The following is a 25,224-nucleotide window of genomic DNA, read 5'->3' as shown; positions in this document are numbered from 1 at the left end:
CTTACTGTTCATCTTGGAGATGAGAGGGGTTGGCTAAGGTGTTTTGAAGGTCAGTGCCCAGCGTGCCCCATGGCGGGTCAGGAGTCAATCTCAGAGGATCAGAGGTAGGAAAATTCCTTTTGGGGCTCGTAAGCCAGGTGTTTTCATTTGTTTGTTTGTTTGTTTATTTATTTATTTATTTATTTATTTATAAGCAATCTTTACACCCAACATGGGGCTTGAACTCACAACCCCAAGGTCAAGAGTCGTATGCTCTATTGACTGAGCCAGACAGGTGTCCCTGAGTCTTTTCCCTTTAGAAAGACTTCAGCAGTTACCAGGGGCTCTGTCGGTACAGACCCCCTGGTTCACCAGGTCAGTTGTGTCTTTCGTAGAATGTTGACTGAGCCAGCACTAAATCATAAATCATTTAGAGTGAATGTGGTCATTGTTATAATGACCAAGATTTGACTAATGTTTTCTCTGGGCTTATTTTGTTGTTTATTTTCTCTTCCACAGGGTGGTCCGGGCGGTTCCAGCACTGGATTTGGAAACTTTGAGGAAATTGGGCCCCTTGACAGTGATCTCAAACCACGAAGAACTACCTGGGTACAGTGAGCACAGCCTAACTGAAACTGCCCTGTGGCCTCTCCAAGGCTGAGCCCCACCTGGCCCTACCCCATTCTGGGTGGGGTCACAGATTAAGCAATCCCACTCCATCCTCTTCCCCAGGGGTCCTGGGCCTTGTGCACTTGTCCCTAGGCTTCCGCTCTAGCCAGCTTCTTCCATTTCTGGGGGCAGCTTGTCCGTCCCCTGGCTCTCTTCCCTTCCCACGTCGGTGACCTTTCCATCCACTTGACGGCCAAAGCCTATTCCAGCAGACACCCTGGACCTTGTCATTTCCTATTTGGCCATCTCTGCAATCTGACCGCAGGATCCCACCCTCTGGCCACGACGTCCAATCCTGTCCCCTCTCCACTCTCCTACCCTGCTTCTTGACTTCATCAAGACTTCAGAGCCTTTGTCCTCTACCTTTTTGGTGTCTCTCTTGTTCTGTCTCCACCCCCTCCCTCGTTCTTGGTTTCACGTCTTGCCCTAACCCCTCTCTGCGCAACCCCTGGCTCCTTCATCCTTCTCCCCAAAGAGCCAAGCCACCCCCAACCTTGGATCAGTCGCACTGTGCACCTGCTCGGCCCCTGCTTCTGGGTGCCAGACACTGGCGGGCAAAACCACAACCTGGTTGTGGGCTTTGCCTGAGCTCGTGGCCGCCCTCTGCTGTGTGCTGGTGCTCTGCTCCCTCCCTGTCTGCCCTGTCTCCCTGCCTCACCGAGAGGACAGAGTCATTGCCTGTGACCGGCTTTCCCCTGTCCTCTCTACCCCTTCCTGCCCCTTACTATCCTCCTGCCCATCTCAAAATAACACGAGGCCCCTCTCTGCTGGGGTCCCTTTCTCAAAGATTCCACTTGGACAGTTAGTACCTTTCTACATCCTTATGCTGTCTGTAGGCTCTCTGTTCCCTGGGCTACAGACATGCACAGGTTTTTCCCAACCTACTACCAAGTGCCTCCGGCTACCACTTTTTCTTGAAAGAATTCTTTATACAGGCATACCTTGGAGACGTTGCGGGTTTGGTTTCCAGACCTACAGTAAAGCGGGTCAAATGAATTTTTCGATTTCCCAGGGCATAGAAAAGTAACGCTTACACTATACCATGGTCTGTTACATGTAACACTATGTACGTTAAATTAAAAATAACTTTATTGCTAAAAACAGCTAACCATCATCTGAACTTTCAGTGAGTCCTAATCACTGGTTACAGAGCACTGTAACAAGCACAGTAATAACGAAACAGTTTGAAACATTGCAAGAATTACCAAAATGTGACACAGAGACACGAAGCAAGCAGATGCTGTTGGGAAAATGGTGTCTATAGACTTGCTCAACACAGGGCTGCCTACAGACCTTTAATTTGTTAAAGATAAAATGCAGTAAAACAAGGTGTGCCTGTATTTACTGCTGTCTAGTCTTTACCTCCTATTTTTTTTTTTTTAATTTTAATGTTTATTTATTTTTGAGAGAGAGAGAGAGAGAGAGAGAGAGACAGAGCACAAGCAGGGGAGGGGCAGAGAGCGACAGAGACACAGAATCCAAAGCAAGCTCCAGGCTCTAAGCTGTCAGCACAGAGCCCTGTGTGGGCCTCGAACCCACAGACCGCGAGATCATGACCTGAGCTGAAGTCGAATGTTTAGCCGACTGAGTCACCCAGTGGCCCCTGGTCTTTACCTCCTATTTATGCCCTAGCCCAGAGCTTTCTCACCTGGGGGCTGGGTGCTGGGGCAGGAGAGAGTACTTACTAGGGAACCCAGTGCACATTAGCTCTAGGATGCAGTACACTTATCTCTGTGGCCGTGACAAGGTTGGGAAGCACCGGCCTGACCCGCTGTAGCCTCTCCCCAGAGCTCTGCTGGAGCTGTTGTCCCCAAGGGTGTGCTGGCTTCCCAGTTCCAGAGTCCCGTTAGATCCTTCATGGGATTCTTTTCATTGGATTTCTTTGCCACACTGTTGGCCATTCCCATGTCTTAGATATTGTTGTTTCCTGTACCCTGTCCTAGGTAACATTCTCTTCTATGTGTTCTTTGGGCGGCCTTGTCCTCTCAAACTGCTTTAATGACACATAGAAGGTGATGCCCCCCAAGTCAGCATCTCTGGCTCAGAACTTTTTGCCCAAGAACTATTTCTCCATTTGCCTCTGAGATGCCTCCTTGTGGATGTCTCTCGTACGTGCCCGGTTCGACATACCCCAGGCCATATTCATTATTACACAAGACCCTCTATCCATCCACAAAACCAGCCAACTCTCATGTGTCCCTTGTGGTAAATGGTACCACCATCCAATCATGCCTGAGACAGAAACCAGAGAGCCATCTCATCTTCCCCTGCCCCTCCCTCTCCCACCCTCCCCCTCATCCAATCAGTTTTACCTAAAAATGAATTTTTTAAAGTATAGCTTTATTGAAATACAACTCACATACGATATAATTCACCCATTTAAAGTATACAATTCAATGGCTTTTCGTATATTCAGAGTTTTACAACCATTACCACACTCAATTTCAGACCATTTTCACTAGCCTCCCATCCCAGAAAACCTCATACCCCTTAGCTGTTAACCACCCATCTCTCCTTAGGCAACTTGCCACAAATCAACTTTGTCTCTGTAGACTCGCCTGCATTAGCCGTTTTGTAACAATGGCGTCATACAGAATGTGGCCTTGGGCATGTGGCTTCTTTCACTTAGCATAACATTTACAAGGTTCATCCATGTAGGATATACCACTACTTCCCTTTTTGAAGGCTGAATACTAGTCCACCGTATGGATATACCACATTCTGTTTGTTCATCTGGTGACGGACACTTGGGTTGTTTCTACCTGTTAGCGCTCGTGAACAGTGCAGGGAACACTGGTGTACAAACATTTGTTTTGAGTTCCTGTTTTCAGTTTCCGAGTGGAATTGCTGGGTCACGTGGTGACTCTGTGTTGAATACCCGAGTGCTGTTAATATCCTTCATCCCTTTTCCATCCTCTCTAGGGGCTGCTTTCGGAGCGCCTCTCCAATGCAAATCACTCCTTAGTTTAATGTCTTTCAGTTCCCAGAAGACCAGATCCAGATTCCTGGGCATGACCTGGTCTCTGCCCACCTCCTGCCACATTTCCAACATCCGAGCAAGTACACTTTACCGTCAGGCCCCGGCCCGGGCAGTTTCTTGATTTGGACTTCATTCCTTTGGCCACTCATTCACACCTAGCTTACCATACTTACATCGAGATTCTGTAACTCTGAGCCTCTTTGGAAGAGGTATTAGGATAGATTCCGTACTTGTAGTGCACCGAGAGGCCAGGCCGGTGTGGAAATTGGATTCACCTTAAAGAAAACTGATATGTGGTATTCAGACCTTGGACGTACCCTCCCTGCTTCCAGCTGTTGCTTGGACCGCGTGGTTCTACCAGAGCTAACGTATTACATTTAGGACCCCGTATTGTGTGAAAACTGACCGCTTATGTGTTTTGATCCCCGTGTATGCTAACCTTTCCTTCTTGCCTCTCCTTTTCTTCGCCTTAGTAGCCTATGTTTATAATTTTTTGAAATCCCTTTTAGCGGTAGGCTTGTAAGCACACTGATATCCTCGCGTGTGGGTTTTGTTGAGCTCATAGAAGAGAGTGGAAAGACAGTTGGTGACTGACCGATGGTGCCACTTGACTTTCCCGTGTGACATGTAGCTCCAGTCGGCCAGTCTCCTATTTGTGGATAACCCTGTGGGCACTGGGTTCAGTTACGTGAACAAGAGTGACGCGTATGCCAAAGACCTCGCCATGGTGGTGTCAGACATGATGATTCTCCTAAAGACCTTCTTCGATAGCCACAAAGAATTCCAGGTAAGCTGTAACTCGGGGTCAGCTAAGCAAAGCGCTCACAGTCCCACTGTTACATCCATCCTAATAAACTTAAATTCCCCCAAGAGTTCAATGTCCAGCTGTTATCAGAGACAACCCTTCTGCACCCGAGATCAGGTTGTGGCCTTCTGTTTCTGTCATCTCTCAAGGTGGTTTTAAGCTTGAAAGAATGACCTTGGAGCCTGGTACTCTAACCAGATAAGGGGGGGAAAGACCAATAAAAGCAGATTTTTGTCTGGCCGTTACATGCAATAGAAATCTGAAATTAATTTATGTAAAAAATGCACTCGGGATATTTAATTCTGTGTAAATTCCTTTTCTTGCTAGACGATTCCGTTCTACATTTTCTCGGAGTCCTATGGAGGCAAAATGGCCGCTGGCATTGGTCTAGAACTTTATAAGGTAACAGGAAAGATGTCTTTCTTGTTTTCGTTTCAGATAAACTGATTCTGTTCCTTTTTATATCAGCTGATATTGAATATACTATGAATAGGACCTTGTGGTACCTTGTACATGCAGAGTAAGGTTAAATCTCTAATAATAACCATGAAAAGTTTCAAAGAACACAGTGAAGGTTGCCCTAACGGATATGAAATGAGTTATAAGAAAGCTATAGTGGGTAAAACAGTAAAACAGTGTGGTACTAGCTTAGCAGCAGACTTCAAAGCAGCAGGGTGAAGAACCTGGAAACAGATTTTACATATACTTCTGTGTGTATGTAAGTGACATGTATGTGTCATGGATATGATCATGTGGCAGAATCATACCAAATGATAACATGGCATTTCAAATCATTGGGCAACAGACAATATTCAATGAATGGCACAGAAACGAATGGCTCTCACTTTGAAAACCAGTAACATGGAATTTCTTCTTCCATAAAACGTCAGTTGTAGATAGATTAAAAAATCAAAACATAAAGAAATCTAGGGGCACCTGGATGGCTCACTTGGTTAAGCATCTGACGCTTAGTGGGCTCAGGTCTGTGATCTTGTGGTTCACAGTATCAAGCCCCACATCAGGCTCTGCGCTAACTGTGGAGCCTGCTTGGGATTCTCTCTCTCTCTCTCTCTCTCTCTCTCTCTCTCTCTCCCCCTCCCTCTCCCTCTCTGTCTCTCTCCCTCTCTCCCTTTCTCCCTCTCTCCCTCCCTCACTCCCTCTCTCCCTCTCTCCCTCTCCCTCTCTCTTCCCCTCCCTCCCTCTCTCTCCTTCTGCCCCTCTCCCCTGTGCACACTCTCTTTCTGTCTCAAAAAAAAAATCTATGTATATAATAGGAAAGGTATTCTTATTGATACTCCATAAAAAAAGAGAATATTCTAAGAAAGACAATATTCTTTGCGAATTGGCAAAGAATACAAACAAGCAATTTATAGAAGAAATGCAAACAGCCTGTGAACATATGGAAAATGCTCAACTTTTATTAGTAGCTGAATCTGTGGGATTTACAAATATTTAAAAGATTGGTGATACCCAGTTTTGGTTAAGAAGTCAGGGAAATGAATAAAACATTTTAAAATGGTAAATCATTTTATTTATTTATTTATTTTTTATTAAGAAAAAATTTTTTTAATGTTTTTTTTTATTTTTGAGAGAAAGAGACAGAGTGTGAGCAGGGGAGGGGCAGAGAGAGGGAGACAGAATCCGAAGCAGGCTCGAGGCTCTGAGCTCTAAGCTGTCAGCACAGATTCTGATGCGGGGCTCGAACCCATGAGCCGTGAGATTATGACCTGAACCGAAGTTGGATGCCCATCTGACTGAGGCACCCAGACTCCCCAGTGGTAAATCATTGGCAGTATCTGTCAACTTTTAAAGTCTATATGCCCTTTGACCAGTAATTTCAGTTCCGGGAATCTGTCCTGTGGGAATTCTTAACACATGTTTGTGTGTTGAGAATGTTTAATACACTATTGCTTACAATGTCTGTCAACTGAAAACAAAGTCAGTGGCTATCTGTAGAGGATTACTTAAACAAAATAGATGTATCCTTCCGTGATGGGGCAACCATCATAAAGAATGCATGCATCTCTATATACGTGTGTGTGTGTGTGTGTGTGTGTGTGTGTGTGTGTGTGTGTGTGTAAAAGCTCGTGAAAGCAAAGAAAGGGCTGAGAAGCATATGTAACATCTTAACTGTGGTGAACTGGTGAGCGGAGGGGGTGCATGTGGGACAAAGGGGAAAGTTTTTCCACATTTTCTCCTGTCTCCTGTGGTGTTTAAGTTTGTTTACAGTGAGCTTGTATGAGCTTCTTTTTTTTTTTTTTTTTAACGTTTATTTATTTTTTGAGAAAGAGAGCACACGCATGCATGCACAAGTTGGGAAGGAGCAGAGAGACGGGGACATAAGATTTGAAGCAGGCTCTGCACTCACAGCAGAGAGCCCAATGCAGGGCTCGAACTCACGAACCAAGAGATCATGACCTGAGCCAAAGTCGGGCGCTCAACCGACTGAGCCACCCAGGCCCTGCCACCACCTGATTTTATATGACCTGTGAGCTGAGAAGGGCTTTTACATTTTCAAGTGGTGGTGGTGCAACGGCAGGGTTTAAAAGCAAAGTAATATTTCATGATGCGTGAAATTACATAAAACTCAAATTTCAATGCCCACAAATAAAGTTTTATTAGAATTGTTCATTTGTTTACATATTACCTGTAGCTGCTCTAGTGATACAGTGGTAGAACTGAGTAATTGCAACACAGGCTGTTTAGTCTACAAACCGTATAATATTTTAAATTCTGGCCCTTTCTAGAAAAAATTGCCACTCTCTGATATACGTGATGTGTACTTCACTTTTAAAAAATATTTTATTTATTTACTTATTTATTTATTTGAGAGACATAGCGTGAGTGGGTGAAGGACAAAGGGAGAGGGAGAGAGAAAATCTTAAGCAGGCTCCATGCTCAGCACAGAGCCCCCTGCAGGGCTCAATCCCATGACCCTGGGATCGTGACCTGAGTCGAAATTAAGAGTCGGATGCTTCTCCCTCTCTCTCTGCCTCTCCCCTGCTCATGTTCTGTCTCTCTCTCTCTGTCAAAAATAAATAAACATTAAAAAAAATTTTATTTTTAAGTAAAAAAAAAAAAAGTCGGATGCTTTACCAACTGAGCCACCCAAGCACCCCTGTGCACTTCATTTTGCTTCAAATCAGAAAGGACATAATATCTAGATCTAGTCTGATTTTTCCACTGGACTCTTTCACCTTCTGCCTGCATAGAAAGTTACCTGAGTGGTGTTATCTTCACACTATATGGATGTCTAATTCTTCATCCATCTTTCACCTAATAGTTTTACATCAATTTTTGATTCTCATGTGAGTCAGTAATATCGTTAGGAGTTACAAAATGATGGTTTTCTCCTCCTGTCTTTTTGTTCACATCCATTAGCTGGTATTCTATAAACTGGAACTTTCCCCCATCACCTGGGCTATTTAGGTGACTTAAGAAGTAAATTCCTTATGGAAAACCAGATAAATGCATAATTCTTTCCCTGTAATTACTAACATTCAAAGTCGGGATGGTCACTGTGCTCTTATTTTAGATCTCTGAATAGTTTGTGCATGCACTGATTCAAAATTCAAAACATGTAAAAGATACTGGAAAAAATCTCACCCTTGCCTCCCCCTTTCCCCTAAAGCAGCCTCTGTTATTAGTAGCTTCTGTAGCTTTCCAGAGGTATTCTGTGCCTATGTAAGCTAATTCACATACAGTTAACCCTGAACAACATGGGGGTCAGGAGCCATCACCTGCTCATTCAAAAATCCACATACAACTTTGTTTGCTTGTTTGTTTTTCACATATACCTTTTTATTTTTAATTAAAAAATGTTTTAATCTTTATTTATTTTTGGGGGGGCAGGCAGAGAGAGAGGGAGACACAGTCTGAAGCAGGCTCCAGGCTCTGAGTTGTCAGCACAGAGCCCGATGTGGGGCTTGAACCCACGAACTGTGAGATCATGACCTGTGTCAAAGTAAGATGCTTAACCGGTTGAGCTACCCAGGCGCCCCCACATACAACTTTTTTAAGCAAAAAAAGTTTTTTTGTTTGAGACAATGTTATATTAGTTTCAGATGTGCAACATAGTGATTCAGTTTCTCTATAGAAGTAAGTCATACAATGGAAAATCCACATATAACTTTTGGCTGTCTCAAAACTTAACTACCCACAGCCTACTATTGACCACAAGCCTGACTGAGAACCTCAACCGTTGATTCACATCGTTCATATATTACGTGTATTCTATACTATATTCTTACAATAAAGTAAGCTAGGAAAGAAACTGCTACTAAGAAATCGTAAGGAAGAGAAAATACATTTATAGTACTTTATTGTAGTTGTTGGGAAAAACCTGCATATGAGTGGACCGGTGCAGTTCAAACCTATTATCAAGGGTCCACTGTATATTCTTTTTTCTCATTTTTATACAAATGATAGTATAGTCCTGAGGCATCCATCCCACCCTCAAGGATCTCCTGAGGAGGCCTGCCACCCCTGCAGTGACTGCCCTGTGGTCAGTGATTGTTGTCCCCAAGCCTCCCACCCCCCCACCCCCAGCACCTTGTGAGGAATCACAGACCTTGGGGGAAAGGGTGCTAGTGACCATCTGAAAGAAAAGGGCTGTACCAGACCCCACACACATCCTGCCAACACTCTTTAAACAACAGTAGAGGGGGGCGCCTGGGTGGCTCAGTCGGTTGAACATCCAACTCTAGATTTCGGCTCAGGTCACGATCTCACGGTTCGTGGGTTCGAGCCTCACATCGGGCTCTGCACTGACAGTGTGGGGCCTGCTTGTGCTCTCTCAAAAATGAATAAATACATATTAAGAAAAAAATCTTAAAAAAAAAACAACAACCGGTAGAGAGATGCCCAAACAGTTCTTCCTCACTTTGCATATGGCAGCAGGAAAGAGTCACCCTCGCTCTCTAGTGGGTATCTGAGGTCTTTGGATACCCAAGGGATCTTGGAAAGGATGGTCAAAAGTTTTCTGTGCTTGGCAAAGGTGGTGCATAAAGGCTTGGCCCCCTCATACTGAGGAAGGGATGGAGGTCATTGGGTTCCCTTGGCAAGGATGTTGACTTCTCTTCTTTCAGGCTGTTCAGCAAGGGACCATCCAGTGCAACTTTGCTGGCGTTGCTTTGGGTGACTCATGGATCTCCCCTATAAGTAAGTACGGAATTTTCATTTCTTCTTTCCCATTCTCTGTTCTTCCCTGGGACTTTGGGCTGTGTTGTGCAGATCAGGGAACAAGGCAACAGAATTTTCTGGGTCATTAGAGATATCAACCCAGAAAGTGTTTGCTCCAGGAGTGTCTGAGAAGTTTGAGGATGAGAACTCATTTACGGAGCTCCTACCATGGACCTCTGCCGGCCAGACTGAATTCTCTTATTTGACTCTTACAACAAAAGAATCAAATTTTACAGCTGAAGACCTTCTAAACACTCAGAGAGGAGGTGGAATTTGCTCTCTGACACACAGCGTGAGTGGCCTGATCGGGATGCACAGCCAGTTCTGTTGGTCATTTGTTCCCCACCACTAGCATGAGGGTTTGGGGTGAAATTCCTGTGTGTTGCTCATATTGGTGGTGAGACAGAGTTTCCATCAGGTCCTGTAGCTCAGGTATGTAGTTTCATAACCTGAGTGTCCTCTTCGGGAGTACAGATAAGAGTTGTTTATGATGCAGACATCTGGGGTGTGGCTTCCGACATCTGAAATAGTCACCTTGGTGGGGTTCACTCTAACACAGGATTTCTAAATCTCAGGGCTACTGACATTTTAAGCCACGTGTTTCTTTGTTGTGGGGGCTGTCCTGTGCATTGTTGGATGTTAGCATCTCTACCTGTTAGATGCCAGTCTACCCACCCCAGTGTGACGCACAAAAACACCTCCAGATGTCCCTGGTTGAGAACTACTCTAACCTAACAAAAGGTAACTTCACAGGCAAGCCAAACCACAAAGTTAGAAATTAGAAGAGAAGTTACCCTCTGGAGGAGGGAAGGGAATAAGCTGGAAAGGGACACTAAGGAACTTTCTAGGCTGCCTGTGTTCTATGTCTTCACTGCGGTGGTTGTTACATGGGTGTTTGCATTTACCAAAATTTCTGGGTTTTGTTTTAAGTAGGCTCCACACTCAGCATGGAACCCAGTGTGGAGCTTGAACCCACGACCCTGAGCTCAAGAACTGAGCTGAGATCAAGAGTCTGACGCTTACCCAAATGAGTCACCCAGGTGTCCCGCGTTTATCAAAACTTCTAAATTTACATTTATGGTTTCTGATGTGTGATTATGCCTCAGTTTTTAAAAATAGTAATTTGTATGGGGACCTGGGTGGCTCAGTCAGCTAAGCGTCCAACTTCGGCTCGGTTCATGATCTCATGGTTCCTGAGTTCGAGCCCTGCGTCGGGCTCTGTGCTGACAGCTCAGAGCCTGGAGCCTGCTTCAGATTCTGTCTCCCTCGCTCTGTGTCCATCCTCCGCTCGTGCTCTGTCTCTCCAAATAAATAAATAAACGTTAAAAAAAAAATAGTAATTTATAAAAAGTAACATTTTTTTCCCTGAAAGGTAGGGATGTGGTTTGTCACAGAGCTGTGTCCCTAATGGATTCGAGATATTCTGATACTACTTGGAATGGTATTTTTTGCCTTTATTCTTGGCATTACCTAGGACTGAAAGGGAGCTCTTGAGTTAGCATCAGGAGAAGGGCTGCTATTTGTTTTTCCTTCCTGGGTGGACCTTGTAAGACATCATGAAACTGCAGAAGCCTTGATCAGAGACATGAAGCTCACCATCTCACTTAGAATCACACGCTGCTTTCTGCGGTCTCATCATTTTCCTAACAGCGCTCAACACTTGAATGTGTTATGCAAACACATACGACAGCTCCATGGATGGATGCTGTTATTATCACAGTTTTGGAGATGATGAAACTGAGATTCAGAGAGGTTAAGCAATTTTTGTAAAGTCACACAGCTGGAGTCAGTATTCACCTCTAGGCAGCAGGCTCCAGAATCTATGCACTCACCTATTTACACAAGACCAGGAAGTTTAGTCTCATGGCTTCGCAAGTGCTATTCATCCTATCCACAATCTACCTTTTTTCACCTTGCTATGACCAGCTTCTCCTTAGAAATCTTCTTGCCAGGGACTCCTGGGTAGCTTAGTCGGTTAAGTGTCTGACTTAGGCTCAGGTCATGATCTCACAATTTGTAAGCTCGAGCCTAGCATCGAGCTCTCTGTGCTCAGCACAGAGCCCGCTTTGGATCCTCTGTCTCCCTCTCTCTCTACCCCTTCCCCACTGGTTCTTTCTCTCTCTCTCAAAATAAGAAAGAAAAAAAAAAAGTAAAGAAAGAAAGGAGGGAGAGAGGGAAGGAAGGAAGGAAGAAACCTTCCTGCCCAGATCCCTCCTTTCAGACTTTCAGATCCACTTAAGTTCCACCCTTCCATCCCAGAAGTACTCCTTTTTTTTTAAACAATGTTTATTTATTTATTTGGAGAGAGAGAGAGAGGAAAACAGAATCCCAAGCAAGTTCTGCACTGTCAGCGCAGAGCTGGACATAGGGGCTCAATCTCACGAACCCTGAGATTATGACCTGAGCCGAAATTAAGAGTCAGACATTTAGCTGAGTGAGCCATCCAGGTGCCCCAGACGTTACTCCTTTTTTGAGAGAAAAATACTGTTAATTTGCATGCACAGTTATGAACTCTTTGCTAGGTAGTAGGTGCAAAGTTTTAGGAAAGATGCACAGACGTGTTCTGTGTCTTCAAGACCTACACAGTTCAAGATGGTAGCCATAGCCGTGTGCAACTAAATTTAAATTAATTAAAGTACAATAAAAATTTTAATCTTTCATTTGCACCATCCACATTTCAAGTGTTCCAGTCACCACACGTGGCTATTGACTTGTTTGGGACCACATAGATACGGAATATTTCCATCATTGCAGAAAGTCCTGTTGAACATCAGAGGTTGGCAAACTACAGCCTACAAGTTGAGTCTGTCCTGCCACCCATAAGTTTTTTATTGGGACACGGTCACGCCCGTTGATTGACATGTTGTCTGTGGCTGCTCGGAGGATGCCACAACAGAGTGGAGTGGTTGCAACAGAGGTCAGCTGGCCTGCAGAGCAAAAAAAATGTTTACTGGTTGTTCCTTTACAGAAAAATTTTGTCAGTCCCTGGACTAGATCAAGCAGGGAATGGGACACGTTGGAGAATTGCAGGCGATTCTGTATGTGAGGAAACTTAAGGCACACGCTTGATAGTTAAGCAGGGGAGGTGGATGACGGCTAGGTCCCGGAGGGCCTGGTGTGCCCGCGTTTCCCAGGGTGTGCTCTGAAGGATACGAGTCCTATGAGGTATCACCGTGAGGTGCCAACACGGAGGGCTCCAGAGTCAAATAAGTTTTGGAGGTGCTAAATACTGACTCCACCTCTTCAAGGTTTCATAGGCATGTTAGAGACTCTGAGAAGTCCCGCAGGGAAAAAAAATATTTTTTTCTGTTTTGCATAGCCTTAAAGATACTTAACTGAAGAACCACTTTTTCTTCTCTAATACCTAGAGTAAAATCCTGCAGAACTGAGGTTACTTGAAGCATACTTTGAGATGCTTAGCCTTAGGAACTATTGAAGGTTCTTAAGCAAAGGAATGACACATTCAAATGTGCAAGTTGTGGTCCTTGGTACTTTGTTGGCACATGTCAGTGGTACAAGCGTTACCTATAGTTCTGGGAACTGGGAATCATCCAAACTAAGCCCAACTGTTCTCTTTGAGGGCAGGCGTTGTTTTACTCATTTGTTGTTGTTTTTTAATTATTTTATTTTATTTTATTTATTTATTTACTTTTCTTTTGAGGGGGACAAATGAGTGAGGGGCAGAGAGAGAGAGAAGTGGGGCTCACATGGGGCTCATGTTTTTACCCAAATCGGGTCTGGAGCTCTCCCAGAGTGGGGCTTGTGCACATCCGATGTGGGGCTCAAACTCACCAACTGTAAGATCATGACCTGAGCCGAAGTCAGATGCTTAATGACTGAGCCATCCAGGCACCCTTTTATTTTATTTTATTTTATTTTAAATTTATTGTTTACATCCAAGTTAGTTAGCATATGGTGCAACAATGATTTCAGGAGTAGATTCCTTAAGCCCCTTACCCATTTAGCCCATCCCCCTTCTGCAACCCTTCCAGCAACCCTCTTTTTGTTTTCTATATTTAAGAGTCTCTTATGTTTTGTCCCTCTCCCTGTTTTTATATTATTTTTGCTTCCCTTCCCTTACGTTCATCTGTTTTGCATCTTAAATTCCTCATATGAGTGAAGTCATGTGATATTTCTCTTAGCATAATACCCTCCAGTTCCTTCCACGTAGTTGCAAATGGCAAGATTTCATTCTTTTGGCTTGCCAAGTAATACTTCATCGTATACATATATGTGTATGTATATGTGTGTGTGTATTACATGTGTGTCTATAGACACACATGTAATACACACACACATATACATACACCACATCTTCTTTATCCATTTATCAGTCGATGGACATTTGGGCTCTTTCTATATTTTGGCTATTGTCGCTAGCGCTGCTATAAGCATTGGGGTGCGTGTGCCCCTTCGAAACAGCACACCTGTATCCCTTGGATAAATACCTAGTAGTGCAATTGCTGGGTCATAGGGTAGTTCTATTTTTAGTTTTTTGAGGAACCTCTATACTGTTTTTCAGAGTGGCTGCACCAGTTTTCATTCCCACCAGCAGTACAAAAGAGATCCTCTTTCTCCGCATCCTCGCCAACCTCTGTTGTTGCCTGAGTTGTTAATTTTAGCCATTCTGACAGGTGTGAGGTGGTATCTCATTGTGGTTTTAATTTGTATTTCCCTGATGATGAGTGATGTGGAGCATTTTTTCATGTGTCAGTTGGCCATCTGGATGTCTTCTTGGAGAAGTGTCTATTCATGTCTTTTGCCCATTTCTTCACTGGATTATTTGTTTTTTGGGTGTTGACTTTAATAAGTTCTCTAGATTTTAGACACTAACCCTTTATCTGATATGTCATTTGCAAATATCTTCTCCCGTTCCATTGGTTGCCTTTTAGTTTTGCTGATCGTTTCCTTCACTGTGCAGAAGCTTTTTATTTTGATGAGGTCCCAATAGTTCATTTTTGCTTTTGTTTCCCTTGCCTCTGTAGACGTGTGGAGTAAGGAGATGCTGCAGCCAACGTCAAAGAGGTTTTTGCCTGCTTTCTCCTCGAGGATTTTGATGGCTTCCTGTTTTATATTGAGGTCTTTCATCCATTTTGAGTTTATTTTTGTGAATGGTGTAAGAAAGTGGTCCAGGTTCATTCTTCTGCATGTTGCTGTCCAGTTTTCCCAGCACCGTTTGCTGAAGAGACCGTCTTTATTCCATTGGATATTCTTTCCTACTTTGTCAAACATTAGTTGGCCATATGTTTGTGGGTCCATTTCTGGGTTCTCTATTCTGTTCCATTGATATGAGTGTCTCTTTTTTGTGCCAGCTTTTTTTATTTTAGAGAGAGAGTGTGTGTGAGCAAGGAAGAGAGAGAGAGAGAGAGAGAGAGAGAGAGAATCCCAAGCAGGCTCTGTGGTCAGCACAGCGCCTGATGTGGGGCTGGATCCCATGACCCTAGGATGATGACCTGAGCTGAAATCAGGAGTCAGATGCTCAACCGACTGAGCCACCCAGGCTCAGTATCTTTTAAAACTCCTTGCTGGCTTTAGACCCTTAGTAAATTCTCAATATGTTTGTGGAATAGAAAAGAATTGGTTGGCAGTATAGTCATAGACATTGAATTACAAAATCCTTAGTCTTCTTCCTTAATTAGCTCCTTGGCAGAAGCTAGTGTCCCCAAACTGGAGGAGCAAATACAGAGCAGAAATGTGAGGGCGGGTGACATATTTTAAGCTGTCAACATGCCTAGAGGTCTAGCAGAGAGGAACCTGCACACACGCGCACACACACACACACACACGCACACACACACACACAGCCTACCTGTAGGGATGCCATCGCTGGCTATCACTCACTTGCTGGGCCAGTATCAGGTCAAATTAACATGTCATTAGTCCTGAGTCAACAGAAAGGCTTCCACATCATCCCACCTCCCAACTCCTGAGACATCAGCCCTGCACGGAGCCTTGAGACCCAAAGCCACCAGGTTTCTTGCATCTGTCTCTGCTTTGGGAGGGAAGCTAGTACGGTTTTTCTTTGGGAGGACAGAACCACGACAAACTTACTTTGTACATATGTGGTTTCCTTTAGATTCGGTGCTCTCCTGGGGACCTTACCTGTACAGTGTGGTGAGTAGATGCATCCCCAACCCTGCACCCACCCTGGTCAGCAGCCCAGCTGGCCTCTTCTGGCTCTGTCTCCAGGAAAAAACAGGCTAGCTGAGTTTGCCTGTGAGGTTGACACTGCTCCTTGGGGGCAAATTTTAAAGAAACATCAGCATAGTTACCCATTTTTCCAGGTACCAGAAACACAATTTTTTAAAAATCCCCCCAACTTTTAATTTTTTTATTATAAAAAATTTTATATATTTTTAATATGTATTTTATTATAATTTGTAATACATTTGTAATAAAATATATCTTTTTATTACAAACATTTTCAAATATGCAGAAAAGTGGAAAGATCACTGTGAACACCCAAGTACCCACCATCTAGATTCTTAACATTTTGCCGTATTTTTTTCATCAATGACTACGTGACTTAAAACAATACACTTTTTTTGTTGTTGTTAATGTTTATTTATTTTTTAGAGAGAGAGAGACAGAGTGTGAGCAGGGGAGGGGAGGAGACAGAGGGAGATGCAGAATCTGAGCCAGGCTCTGAGCTGACAGCAGAGAGCCTGACACGGGGCTCAAACTCACGGACCATGAGATCATGACCTGAGTTGAAGTCGGATGCTTAACCAACTGAGCCACCCAGGCGACCCAACAATTCACTTTCTTATGTGGTCCCCTTTCTCCCTCCCAGTCTGTCCGCCATCCCTAGCTGTACGTGATGCCAGGTTTGTGTCTCTGAGCAACATGGGCCTTTTCGTTCTCGGTTTGCGTTCTAGTCTCTTCTTGATGACCAAGGTCTGGCAGAGGTGTCTCAGGTTGCAGAGCAAGTCCTGGATGCCGTGAATAAGGAGCACTATGTAGAGGCCACCCAGCTGTGGGGGAAAGCAGAAATGCTCATTGAACAGGTAACAGGACACCCTTGGAGGCAGCCCACTCGCCTTGTTCCCATGGAGGAAGGGCTCCTGGTTGGTGTCGTTGGGATTCGGGTCTTATCCTGAGACTCCCCACGAATCTGAAAGTGATCGCATGCTAAGAGATAAAGCTGATGAGTCTGAGCAGTGAGGAGGTCAGAAAGCCACCCAGGCCTGTAAGACCTGCTCGTCCTCAGCTGAGCGTATGGACTGTGTAAGAAGCGATGTGTCTTGCCGACATGAACGTTTGGATCCTTGTCAAGCATCGCAGCATCCCAGAAGGGAAGGATGCCGGGCTGAGGACTTGAGTGTGTAGGGCCCTCCGCGGCTCTGTACTCCCTATAAGCTAACACACGGGCCCTTGTTTTCTCCAGCAACTGAGCTCCCCTCGGACGAGCCACTCACTACCCCCAGGAGACTCAGCTGACAGCTGGTCTCAGCCCTCGGAGCCGCTGCTCTGATCCAAGCACATTTACAAAGTTAAAGCTGTCCTTGGATAAGATGGAGAGCCAGTTGTCTTTCTGTTTTGCAGCCTCGATCATGGACAAATCAAACAAACAGCCGCATATAATTCTCTGTTTCAGAACACGGATGGGGTGAACTTCTATAACATCTTAACTAAAAGCGCTCCCATGGCTGCGATGGAGTCGAGCCTGGAGTTCACCCAGAGCCACCTAGGTAAGTGGACCTGGAAGTTGCTAGACCCTGTCTGTCTGTCTCTGTACAAGAGGAAATCAATTTATTTATTTTTTTTAGCTTTATTGACATAATTTACATACCGTAAATTGCACCCATGTTAAGTGTATGATTCAGTGGTTTTAGTGCATCCACCGGGCTGCACTGTCATAACCACCATCCGGTTCTACCAGCATCCACTAATCTACGTCTCCACATATGCCTTCCTGGGGCACTTCATATAAAGGGAACCGTGCAGTGGGTGGTCTATTGCACCTGGGTTCTTTCACTTAGCATAGTGTCTTGGAACCCAACTTCTGCCCATCAGATTACAACGTCAGGCCCCCTGAAGGCCGGATCGAGTTGTCTTTCAGCTGACCCAGGCTCACTGGATGCCCATATCTGGCATCCTCCCTCCGGGAGAGGCCTATAATGGCTGCAGGAACCCCTCGATTCCACTTGTTAGCCGATTTCCATTGGCCGTGCTGGAGAAACTCAATGGCCCCAAAGTACATAAAATGCAGCGATCAAAGTTAATAAAGCATCTCCACTTTCAACATGTTTCTGGCCTTCTTCCTCCATCTGGGATGAATTAAGGCGACACTTTTCATTTTCCAGCCGAAAGCCTCCCTCTTAGACACTGTGTCCCAGCAGCTTGGGAAAGACATCGTCTTGGTCTTATTTCCAGTCCTTTGAACTCACCGTGTACCAGTTTGTTTTAGTTCATCTTTACCAACGCCACGTGAGACACCTACAACAGGATACCTTAAGTCAGCTCATGAACGGTCCCATCAGGAAGAAGCTCAAAATTATTCCTGAGGATTGCTCCTGGGGAGGTACTTGCGTGACCTAATTAAGTGCCGTTGGTAGGGTTGGGGGGCAATAGAGGTGAATTCAGACGTCTTAATTTGAAGAATGGGTTTTGTTGATGGGTTGACATGTTGAAGCAGAACAGCTTTACTATCCATGTTTTATAGATGAGCAAAAAAATAGAGAGACAGTAAATAATGCGCCAAAATTGGTTGAGAATAAGAGATTAGTAGGGAAGTGGGGAGATGGGGGAAGGAATGAAATGATGGGTTAGGTGTTGATAACTGATAAACTAGATTGTGGATTGATAAGCCAGATTGTGGGCACCTGAGAATCTTCCCGCTGGTTTTACTTTTGTATCAGTTTGAAGTTTCCCGTAATAAACAAAATTGAGATAAAAAAAAAAAAAGCCATGCCCAAAGCCACAGTCAGTTGTGGGTATGACTTCTAGACCAAGGTCTTTGGGGCAGGTTTTGACCACCTCCCTGGCAGGCCTCCCTGGGTCCTGACGCTGGATGTGGTCTGGGGTCTACCACCTTCAGTTCTGGGGGCCATCTCTGGGGGAAATATTTGGGGTTCTCATAGACCAGGACCATGTAGGAATCTTGGATAAGTTCCCGCTCTATCCTATAGGGGGGCCGTGAGCGAGTGGGACTCCCAGATTCCTGGAGGAGAAACACTCAAGCTGAAGAGGGTTTCCTTTATGTCTGAGTTACCCCAGGGCTATGTCTTTCTAACAGCCCCTTCATGGCTGCTGAGCCGCTAAGACTCGACCCTGGCCCTTGCTTCCTCCGGGGACGTGGGCCACCCTCCCAACCTAAAGTTAGAGGATTCATCGTAGCCCTGGTGTTTTCATTTCTGCCTCACCCCTTAGAGTTTTCTAGAAATGAGGGGGTGAGTACATTATTTTTAACATTTATTCATTTTTGAGAGAGAGAGACAGCACGAGTGGGGTAGGGACATGGGGCAGAGAGACAGGGAGACACAGAATCGGAAGCAGGCTCCAGGCTCTGAGCTGTCAGCGCAGAGCCCAAGGCGGGGCTTGAACTCACAAACCGTGAGATCGTGACCTGAGCCAAAGTCAGATGTGTAACCGACTGAGCCACCCAGGCACCAAGGGGCGAGTTAATTAGATCAAATAATAAGAATCTGGTGTCAGAGCATGGGGAAGTACAAGCACGGGGAGCCGTTGAGGACTGAGAATAGAGGTGTGAGCCATCACAGGAGGCCAGCTTAAAGGTCGAGCCTGCAAGAGCACCTTTCCAGCTCAGTCCCTTCAGTTTATCTTTGTGATGACAGCGTTTTCCATCCAGCTTCTCTAGCGACAGAGACTCTCACTCCCTGCCCATGCGGCTGGACGGGCAAGGGGACAACATTTTTGCGGACGTTGACTGATAGAAAAAACTCCTTTTTGGCTCCAGCTGTATCTGTGTATGGTCTGGAAAGGACAAACTCTCTGGAAGTACCCACACCCAGGGTCTTGAGCTCTGGTTTGCAGTGAAGCCCACATGCTTTGGAGTCAGCCAGGCCTGAGCCCAGCCTGCCACTGACTAGCTGTTTCCCCCTGAGCATGTCTCTGAGCCTCGTGTTCATTAACTCCTGCGCTAGGTTAAGACTCCTCATCTCCTAGGGCTGATGAAGAGGAAGTGGGTTGTTGTTTGTAAAGTGCTTGCTGAAAGCAGCGACTAGCAAATAAAAATTAGTAGCAGCTGTCATCGTTACTTTTGCGTTCGATGTTATAGTGACGACGGTCAGGAATCCGGTTGCACTGTGGTACCGACCACCTGTTCTCTTGCCAGGGGCTGGTCCTCCTTGCAGCCTTACTGAGGGCTCGCTCGGCATTGGTTTAGGTCTGATTTGGCCCCACTTGTTCAGAACTTAGAACTTGGCCCCAGTGTTACTCAGCAAAGGAGGAAAACTATCACTTGCCCAAAAGCAGAGTTTGTTCCTTGAGAGGACAGCGTTTTCTGAAGCTCCCTGTTTGCTCGGGCATGAAGCCCTCTCTGGGTTTCAGTTCCTCCTGAAAAATGATGTCAGCTGTCAGCACGTGCACTGGAGTGAACAGAGCACATTTGCCTGACAGGCTTCATTTTAGGTGACTGGCTCACGGCAGGGGTTTCTGGGCCGGCTGGTGAAGCATTTGTGTTTTCAGCCTCTGTTATGTGGAACGCGGTGGTGCCTTGTGGGTGCCGGAGCCCAGGATGCTCTGGACTGAAAGGTGCCTCTTGTTCTGGCAGGTTGCAAGCTGTTCCCTCTTTCTGCTTCCTCATGTGCAGGCCAGTCTGCCAGTGTCTTCCAGAACATGGAGGGGGACTTCATGAAGCCGGTCATCAGCATTGTGGATGAGTTGCTGGAAGCCGGGGTCAATGTGACCGTGTATAACGGACAGCTCGATCTCATCGTGGACACCATGGGTAGGAACACAGTCCGTGGGGCACGTGGAGGCAGTTAGTTCCATGGGTTGAGCTGGAAGGGAGCCAGCCTCGGACGTGTCGGTCTTGAGGCTGGCGATGTAGAAATGCCAGGAGGAAGGCCACTTCCTGTTATGCCCATGTGCCCTGACCTTGACTTCTTTAAAGAGGACAGAGCTGTGGACCCTTAGAGAAGCCTGGGCCTGGCAGATTTTTGAGGCCCTTACATATGATGAAAGAAAAGGAGATATTCTCCTGGTCATGGGATAAATGCACCGTGGAACCAAGGGAAAACCCCGTCTCCGTGCCCCGTCACAGTAGGTGGTAAGCCCTGCAAGCCGAATTGAAACTAAACCCTACTGACTGTAAACCCAGGGGAAACGGGTCCTGTGTGGTTCTGGCTGCAGTAAGACCAGGTGAAGTTCTCAGAACCGGCAGGCAAACCGAGGCACGCAGTCTGACAAGTGTGATACCTTCACAAGGTCGGCAGGATTGAATATTTCTGCCACTTGTACACCAAGGGCGCTAAGGACACTTTGAAAAGGTTCTGAGTTTCTTCCATGAGCTGCTCGGGTGAGCCACGTTAGCATCTACTGACCCTCAGACTTCTCAGTCCTCTGGAGAGTCCTGCCACCTGCACGGGTCCCCAGTTTCCTTCCTTCAGAGCATACAGTGATGGGAGAGTCAGGGGCAAACGTAGCCGGACGTCAGAGCTTCTAAGTGCCTCCCCGTTGTCTTGGGTATCACTGGGGGTTTGCTAGAAATGCAGTCTCAGTCCTCACCCAGCCCCACTGACTCAGAATCTGCATTGTAACGAATCTCAGGATGAGCCTTATGCACATTACAGTTTGGGAAATGTGAAATTATGGGCCCTGGATTTTTGTTTCTACCCCACCCAACTGTTGATGCCAGACCCTTCTTTGTCCCTCCCACCAGGTCAGGAGGCCTGGATGCGGAAATTGAAGTGGGCCGAACTGCCCAAATTCAATCAGCTGAAGTGGAAGGCCCTGTACAGCGACCCTCAATCTTCTGAAACGTCTGCTTTTGTCAAGTCCTACAAGAATCTGGCTTTCTACTGGATTCTCAGAGCTGGGCACATGGTGAGAGAGAGTCCGGCAGCCTTTGTTGTGGGCTCTCAGCTGTTCTGAGAACAAAGCCACAGGCAGTTGATTATGCGTGGGTGCACTGCCTGTTTCGGCCTTAGAAGAAGTGCTTTGGGCTTGGGAGTATTTTGAAGTCTCTGATTAATTTTTGCTATTAGTGCTTCATTCCTTTGAGTCTAGAAATTCTCATTCATTTATTTATTATTATTTTTAAGATTTAAAAAAATTTTTAAGTAACCTCTACATCCAATGTGGGGCTCGAACTCCCAACCCTGAGGTCAAGAGTCGTACGCTCTACCAACAAAGCCAGGCGGGCGACCCTTGAAATTCTCATTTAAAAAAGCAAATCCTTCTGAGAGCGTTAAGCTAGGCTCTCTATCCTTTATTCCTTAGTTTAAATGAATTTAGTGTGACTTTCCTTTTCGTTCATCCTGGGGGAAGAAGGGAGAAGTTGTCTTTCCCTGACATTTTCAGGGAGCAAAACCCAAAGTTCAGTGGTCTGGAAAGCAGAGTCCCAGTGCGTGGTACAAGGTAGGGGGCAGTGTTTTCGAGCAGCGGTAGCTCCAGAATTTCAGTTTGGAAGAGGCTTTCTGTGCAAAGACGAGGCCGCTTCGCTCCTGCATTTCTGAGCGAACACACTATTTCCCCTTAGGTTGTATGTTGACTGAGTGGCTTTCCGTGGGCCGGGGGAGATTATAAAGGGATAAATCCACTGTATACACACACGTGTGCATGCCTGTGCACGAACAGACACCTATGCAGGTACCAGAGGAGAAGGCGCCCTGTGGGTTATGCTTTGGTTTGGCTACTTAAATACAGGGTTTCTCTTCTTCCCAGGATGGTGGTTTCCTGGAGAAGATTCATTGGGAGGGATGGTAAGGTGCCCTCTGGCCTGCCCTGCCCACTTGGCTCACTTGTGCTTAGGACACACTCCATAGAGAATGAGCTGAGGGGCAGTAGTCTGCTTAGAAAGTGGGTCTAGGGGAGCGCCTGGGTGGCTCAGTTGGTTAAGCGTCTGACTCGTGGATCGGTTCAGGTCACAATCTCACAGTTCGTGAGATGAGCCTTGCGTCGGGCTCTGCGCTAACAGTTCGGAGCCTGCTTGGGATTCTCTCTCTCCTTCTCTCTCCCTCCCTCCCCCACTCTCTCTATCTCTGTCAAAATAAATAAATAAACTTAAAAAAAAAAAAGCGGGCCTGGGAAACTGGTCTTTAAGCTCGGTTTGTACATGAAGCACATAGTTTGTACATTAAACATACACAGTGTGTTTATTTGGATGGCTGGGGAGGTGATGAGAGAGATTTTGGCAGGGACCTAAGTGCCCCCTCCACGAACCACTCCTCAGGGCTATCAGCTAGGCAGAGAGGAGGTGTAGGAGCAAGGAGAACAGGATGTGCAGGTCCAGAGGAACCTTCAGACCATCGAGGCCGCAGGCACTGGGGAGAGATACCGAGTTAGGTATCTCCCTGTCCTGAAAGCAACAGTCGGGCTGTTGAGGGTCCTAAAGCAAAGGAGCGAAAGTACCAGATTTGTCTAAGAAATAACATTCTAGCAGCAAAGGGCCTGGGACAAGACTGGGGCAAAGAGCCGAGCCGATCAAAGATGCTTTTATAGGGGCACCTGGGTGGCTGTCGGTTAAGCATCCGACTTGGGCTCAGGTCGTGATCTCGTGGTCCGTGAGTTCGCACCCCATGTTGGGCTCTGTGCTGACAGCTCTGAGCCTGGAGCCTGCTTCGGATTCTGTGTCCCCTTCTCTCCCTGTCCCTCCCCCACTCACGGTCTGTCTGTCTCTCGCTCTCTCAAAAATCTATAAACATTAAGATGTTTTCATAGTGATCCAGAAGGGAGAGAAGTGAGGAATTTGATACAGGAGAATGGTAACTGCCTGTAGAACAGCCAAGTGGGATGCCCATAAGACAACTGAATATATATGCTGTGTTTCTATGACCTGGAGGCCAATTTTTGTTGTGGGAGAGAGAGATTTGGGAGTGGAATATGAAAAAGGCCTGGGACAGGGCCCTGGGAGCACCAGGGTGTAAGAGGCAGGAGGTGAAAGAAGGACATACAAATTGAGACTTGAGAAGGGGCAGCCGGGAAAGTAGGAGAGAGGCCAGGGACTCGGGCATCCGCCAAGTAGAGGGGCCAGTGGTGCCGCAAGCCGCCACGAACTCAGGTAAAGGAGTGACGTGTGGGCTCCCTGGTATCCATAGTGGTCGTGGCAGGCGCTCTCAGAGCAATGGAAAGGACGGAGCAGGTGGATGAGCAGTTTTCCTCCAGAAACCGGAAGGAAGTAGAGCCTGCCCTTTGAAGACACTTGATCTGAAGGGACCATGAACAAGGCCGCAGGACTTGGGGTTAGGACGGCATTTTTGTTAGGGCTTTGAGTATGCTGAGTCCCCTCAATATCAACTAGGAGAAAGCCGGTAGGATGTCTTAGGACACAGAGCTGTGACTGTAGGCCACATAGGCAGGTGGGAGGGGAAGCAGGAAGGGACGGGCTGCATGCTGTCAGTGGTGTGTTGGAGTTCAGGCCCGTTTCCTCTGGTTTGTCACCTAGGGAACAAGAGATCGCTTGGGGCAGGTTTAAAATAGTTCTTGGAAACTGTTATTAAGTTCTCCCCAACCACTTCCCCTTTAGTTGATGAAACGTCATTCTGCTATACCCCACTGTGCCTGTGCTTCCTGGGGACCGGGCTGGGAGAGAGGGTCGGGGACAGCAGTGTGCCACAGAGAATCAGGGAGCCATGGAGTTTCAGAACTCGGTGCCATCAACTTGACCTCGATCATTGTGGAGGAGAAACTGAGGCCTCCGCCCCTCCCCTTTTTTGATGGTGTGTGGGTAGGAGGTTTATAAAGGAATTACTCGAAAAATCTAAGGGAGAAAGAAGGTTGAATGTAACAATACAAAAATGGGGTGCCACCCCAAAACAAAGCATCTTGTTTGTTTGTTATCTGTTGACAGATTTCCTACTAGCTTCCCTCTTGGCTATTTCGTACTCCATTTCCAGTCTGAGATCCTTCCTGCACAGAGCATCCTTTAAAATGTCTAGCACCTTCCCTCTTCCTTGAATAGGTTAGGTGCTGGTAACGTAAGCATGGGTCTTATAAAGAAACCAACCGGGGCGCCTGGGTGGCTCAGTTGGTTAAGCATCCGACTTTGGCTCAGGTCATGATCTCACGGTTTGTGAGTTCGAGCCCCACATCGGGCTCTCTACTGTCAGCGCAGAGTTCACTTTGGATCCTCTGCCTCCCTCTCTCTCCCCCTCCCCCGCTTGTTCTCTCTCCCTCCCTCCCTCCCTCTCTCTCTGTCTCTCTCTCTCTCAAATAAGTAAAAACATTAAAAAAGGGGGGAAAAAGGAAAAAAAATCAACAGATCAGCCCCAAATGGAGTGGAAGGTTCTTTCCTAAATGCTGACTTCTTTAGATCCCTGTAATCTGACAAGCTTTTGTCCCGTGCAGGGGTCATTTCGCAGACGGGACCCTCCCTTACAGGGCACACTCAGGTGCAGCTGGCCTCTCAGGCTGCTGTCCCAGAGCTGTACTTCCCGTGGGAGCAGGGTCTCAGGATGTCGCCACTGACCCCAGAACCAGGGACAGA

At 46.3% G+C, this 25,224-nt stretch overlaps 1 protein-coding gene across 1 annotated transcript in view; it reads left to right on the top strand.

Annotated features, from left to right (window-relative positions):
• The window catches only part of SCPEP1 (serine carboxypeptidase 1), a 31,837-nt gene that overhangs the window by 5,989 nt on the left and 624 nt on the right, over positions 1-25,224 (top strand). The window contains exons 3-12 of the mRNA XM_007086706.2: positions 499-588; positions 4,260-4,415; positions 4,761-4,835; positions 9,521-9,593; positions 15,691-15,728; positions 16,493-16,621; positions 17,212-17,305; positions 18,025-18,138; positions 20,389-20,526; positions 21,460-21,623. Of these exons, the coding sequence (XP_007086768.2) occupies positions 499-588; positions 4,260-4,415; positions 4,761-4,835; positions 9,521-9,593; positions 15,691-15,728; positions 16,493-16,621; positions 17,212-17,305; positions 18,025-18,138; positions 20,389-20,526; positions 21,460-21,623 (1,071 nt within the window). The remainder of the gene's footprint in view (positions 1-498; positions 589-4,259; positions 4,416-4,760; positions 4,836-9,520; positions 9,594-15,690; positions 15,729-16,492; positions 16,622-17,211; positions 17,306-18,024; positions 18,139-20,388; positions 20,527-21,459; positions 21,624-25,224) is intronic.

This window comes from Panthera tigris, chromosome E1, assembly GCF_018350195.1.
Source record: "Panthera tigris isolate Pti1 chromosome E1, P.tigris_Pti1_mat1.1, whole genome shotgun sequence".
Classification (NCBI taxonomy): Eukaryota; Metazoa; Chordata; class Mammalia; order Carnivora; family Felidae; genus Panthera; species Panthera tigris.
This window is presented reverse-complemented; position numbering and strand designations above follow the sequence as displayed.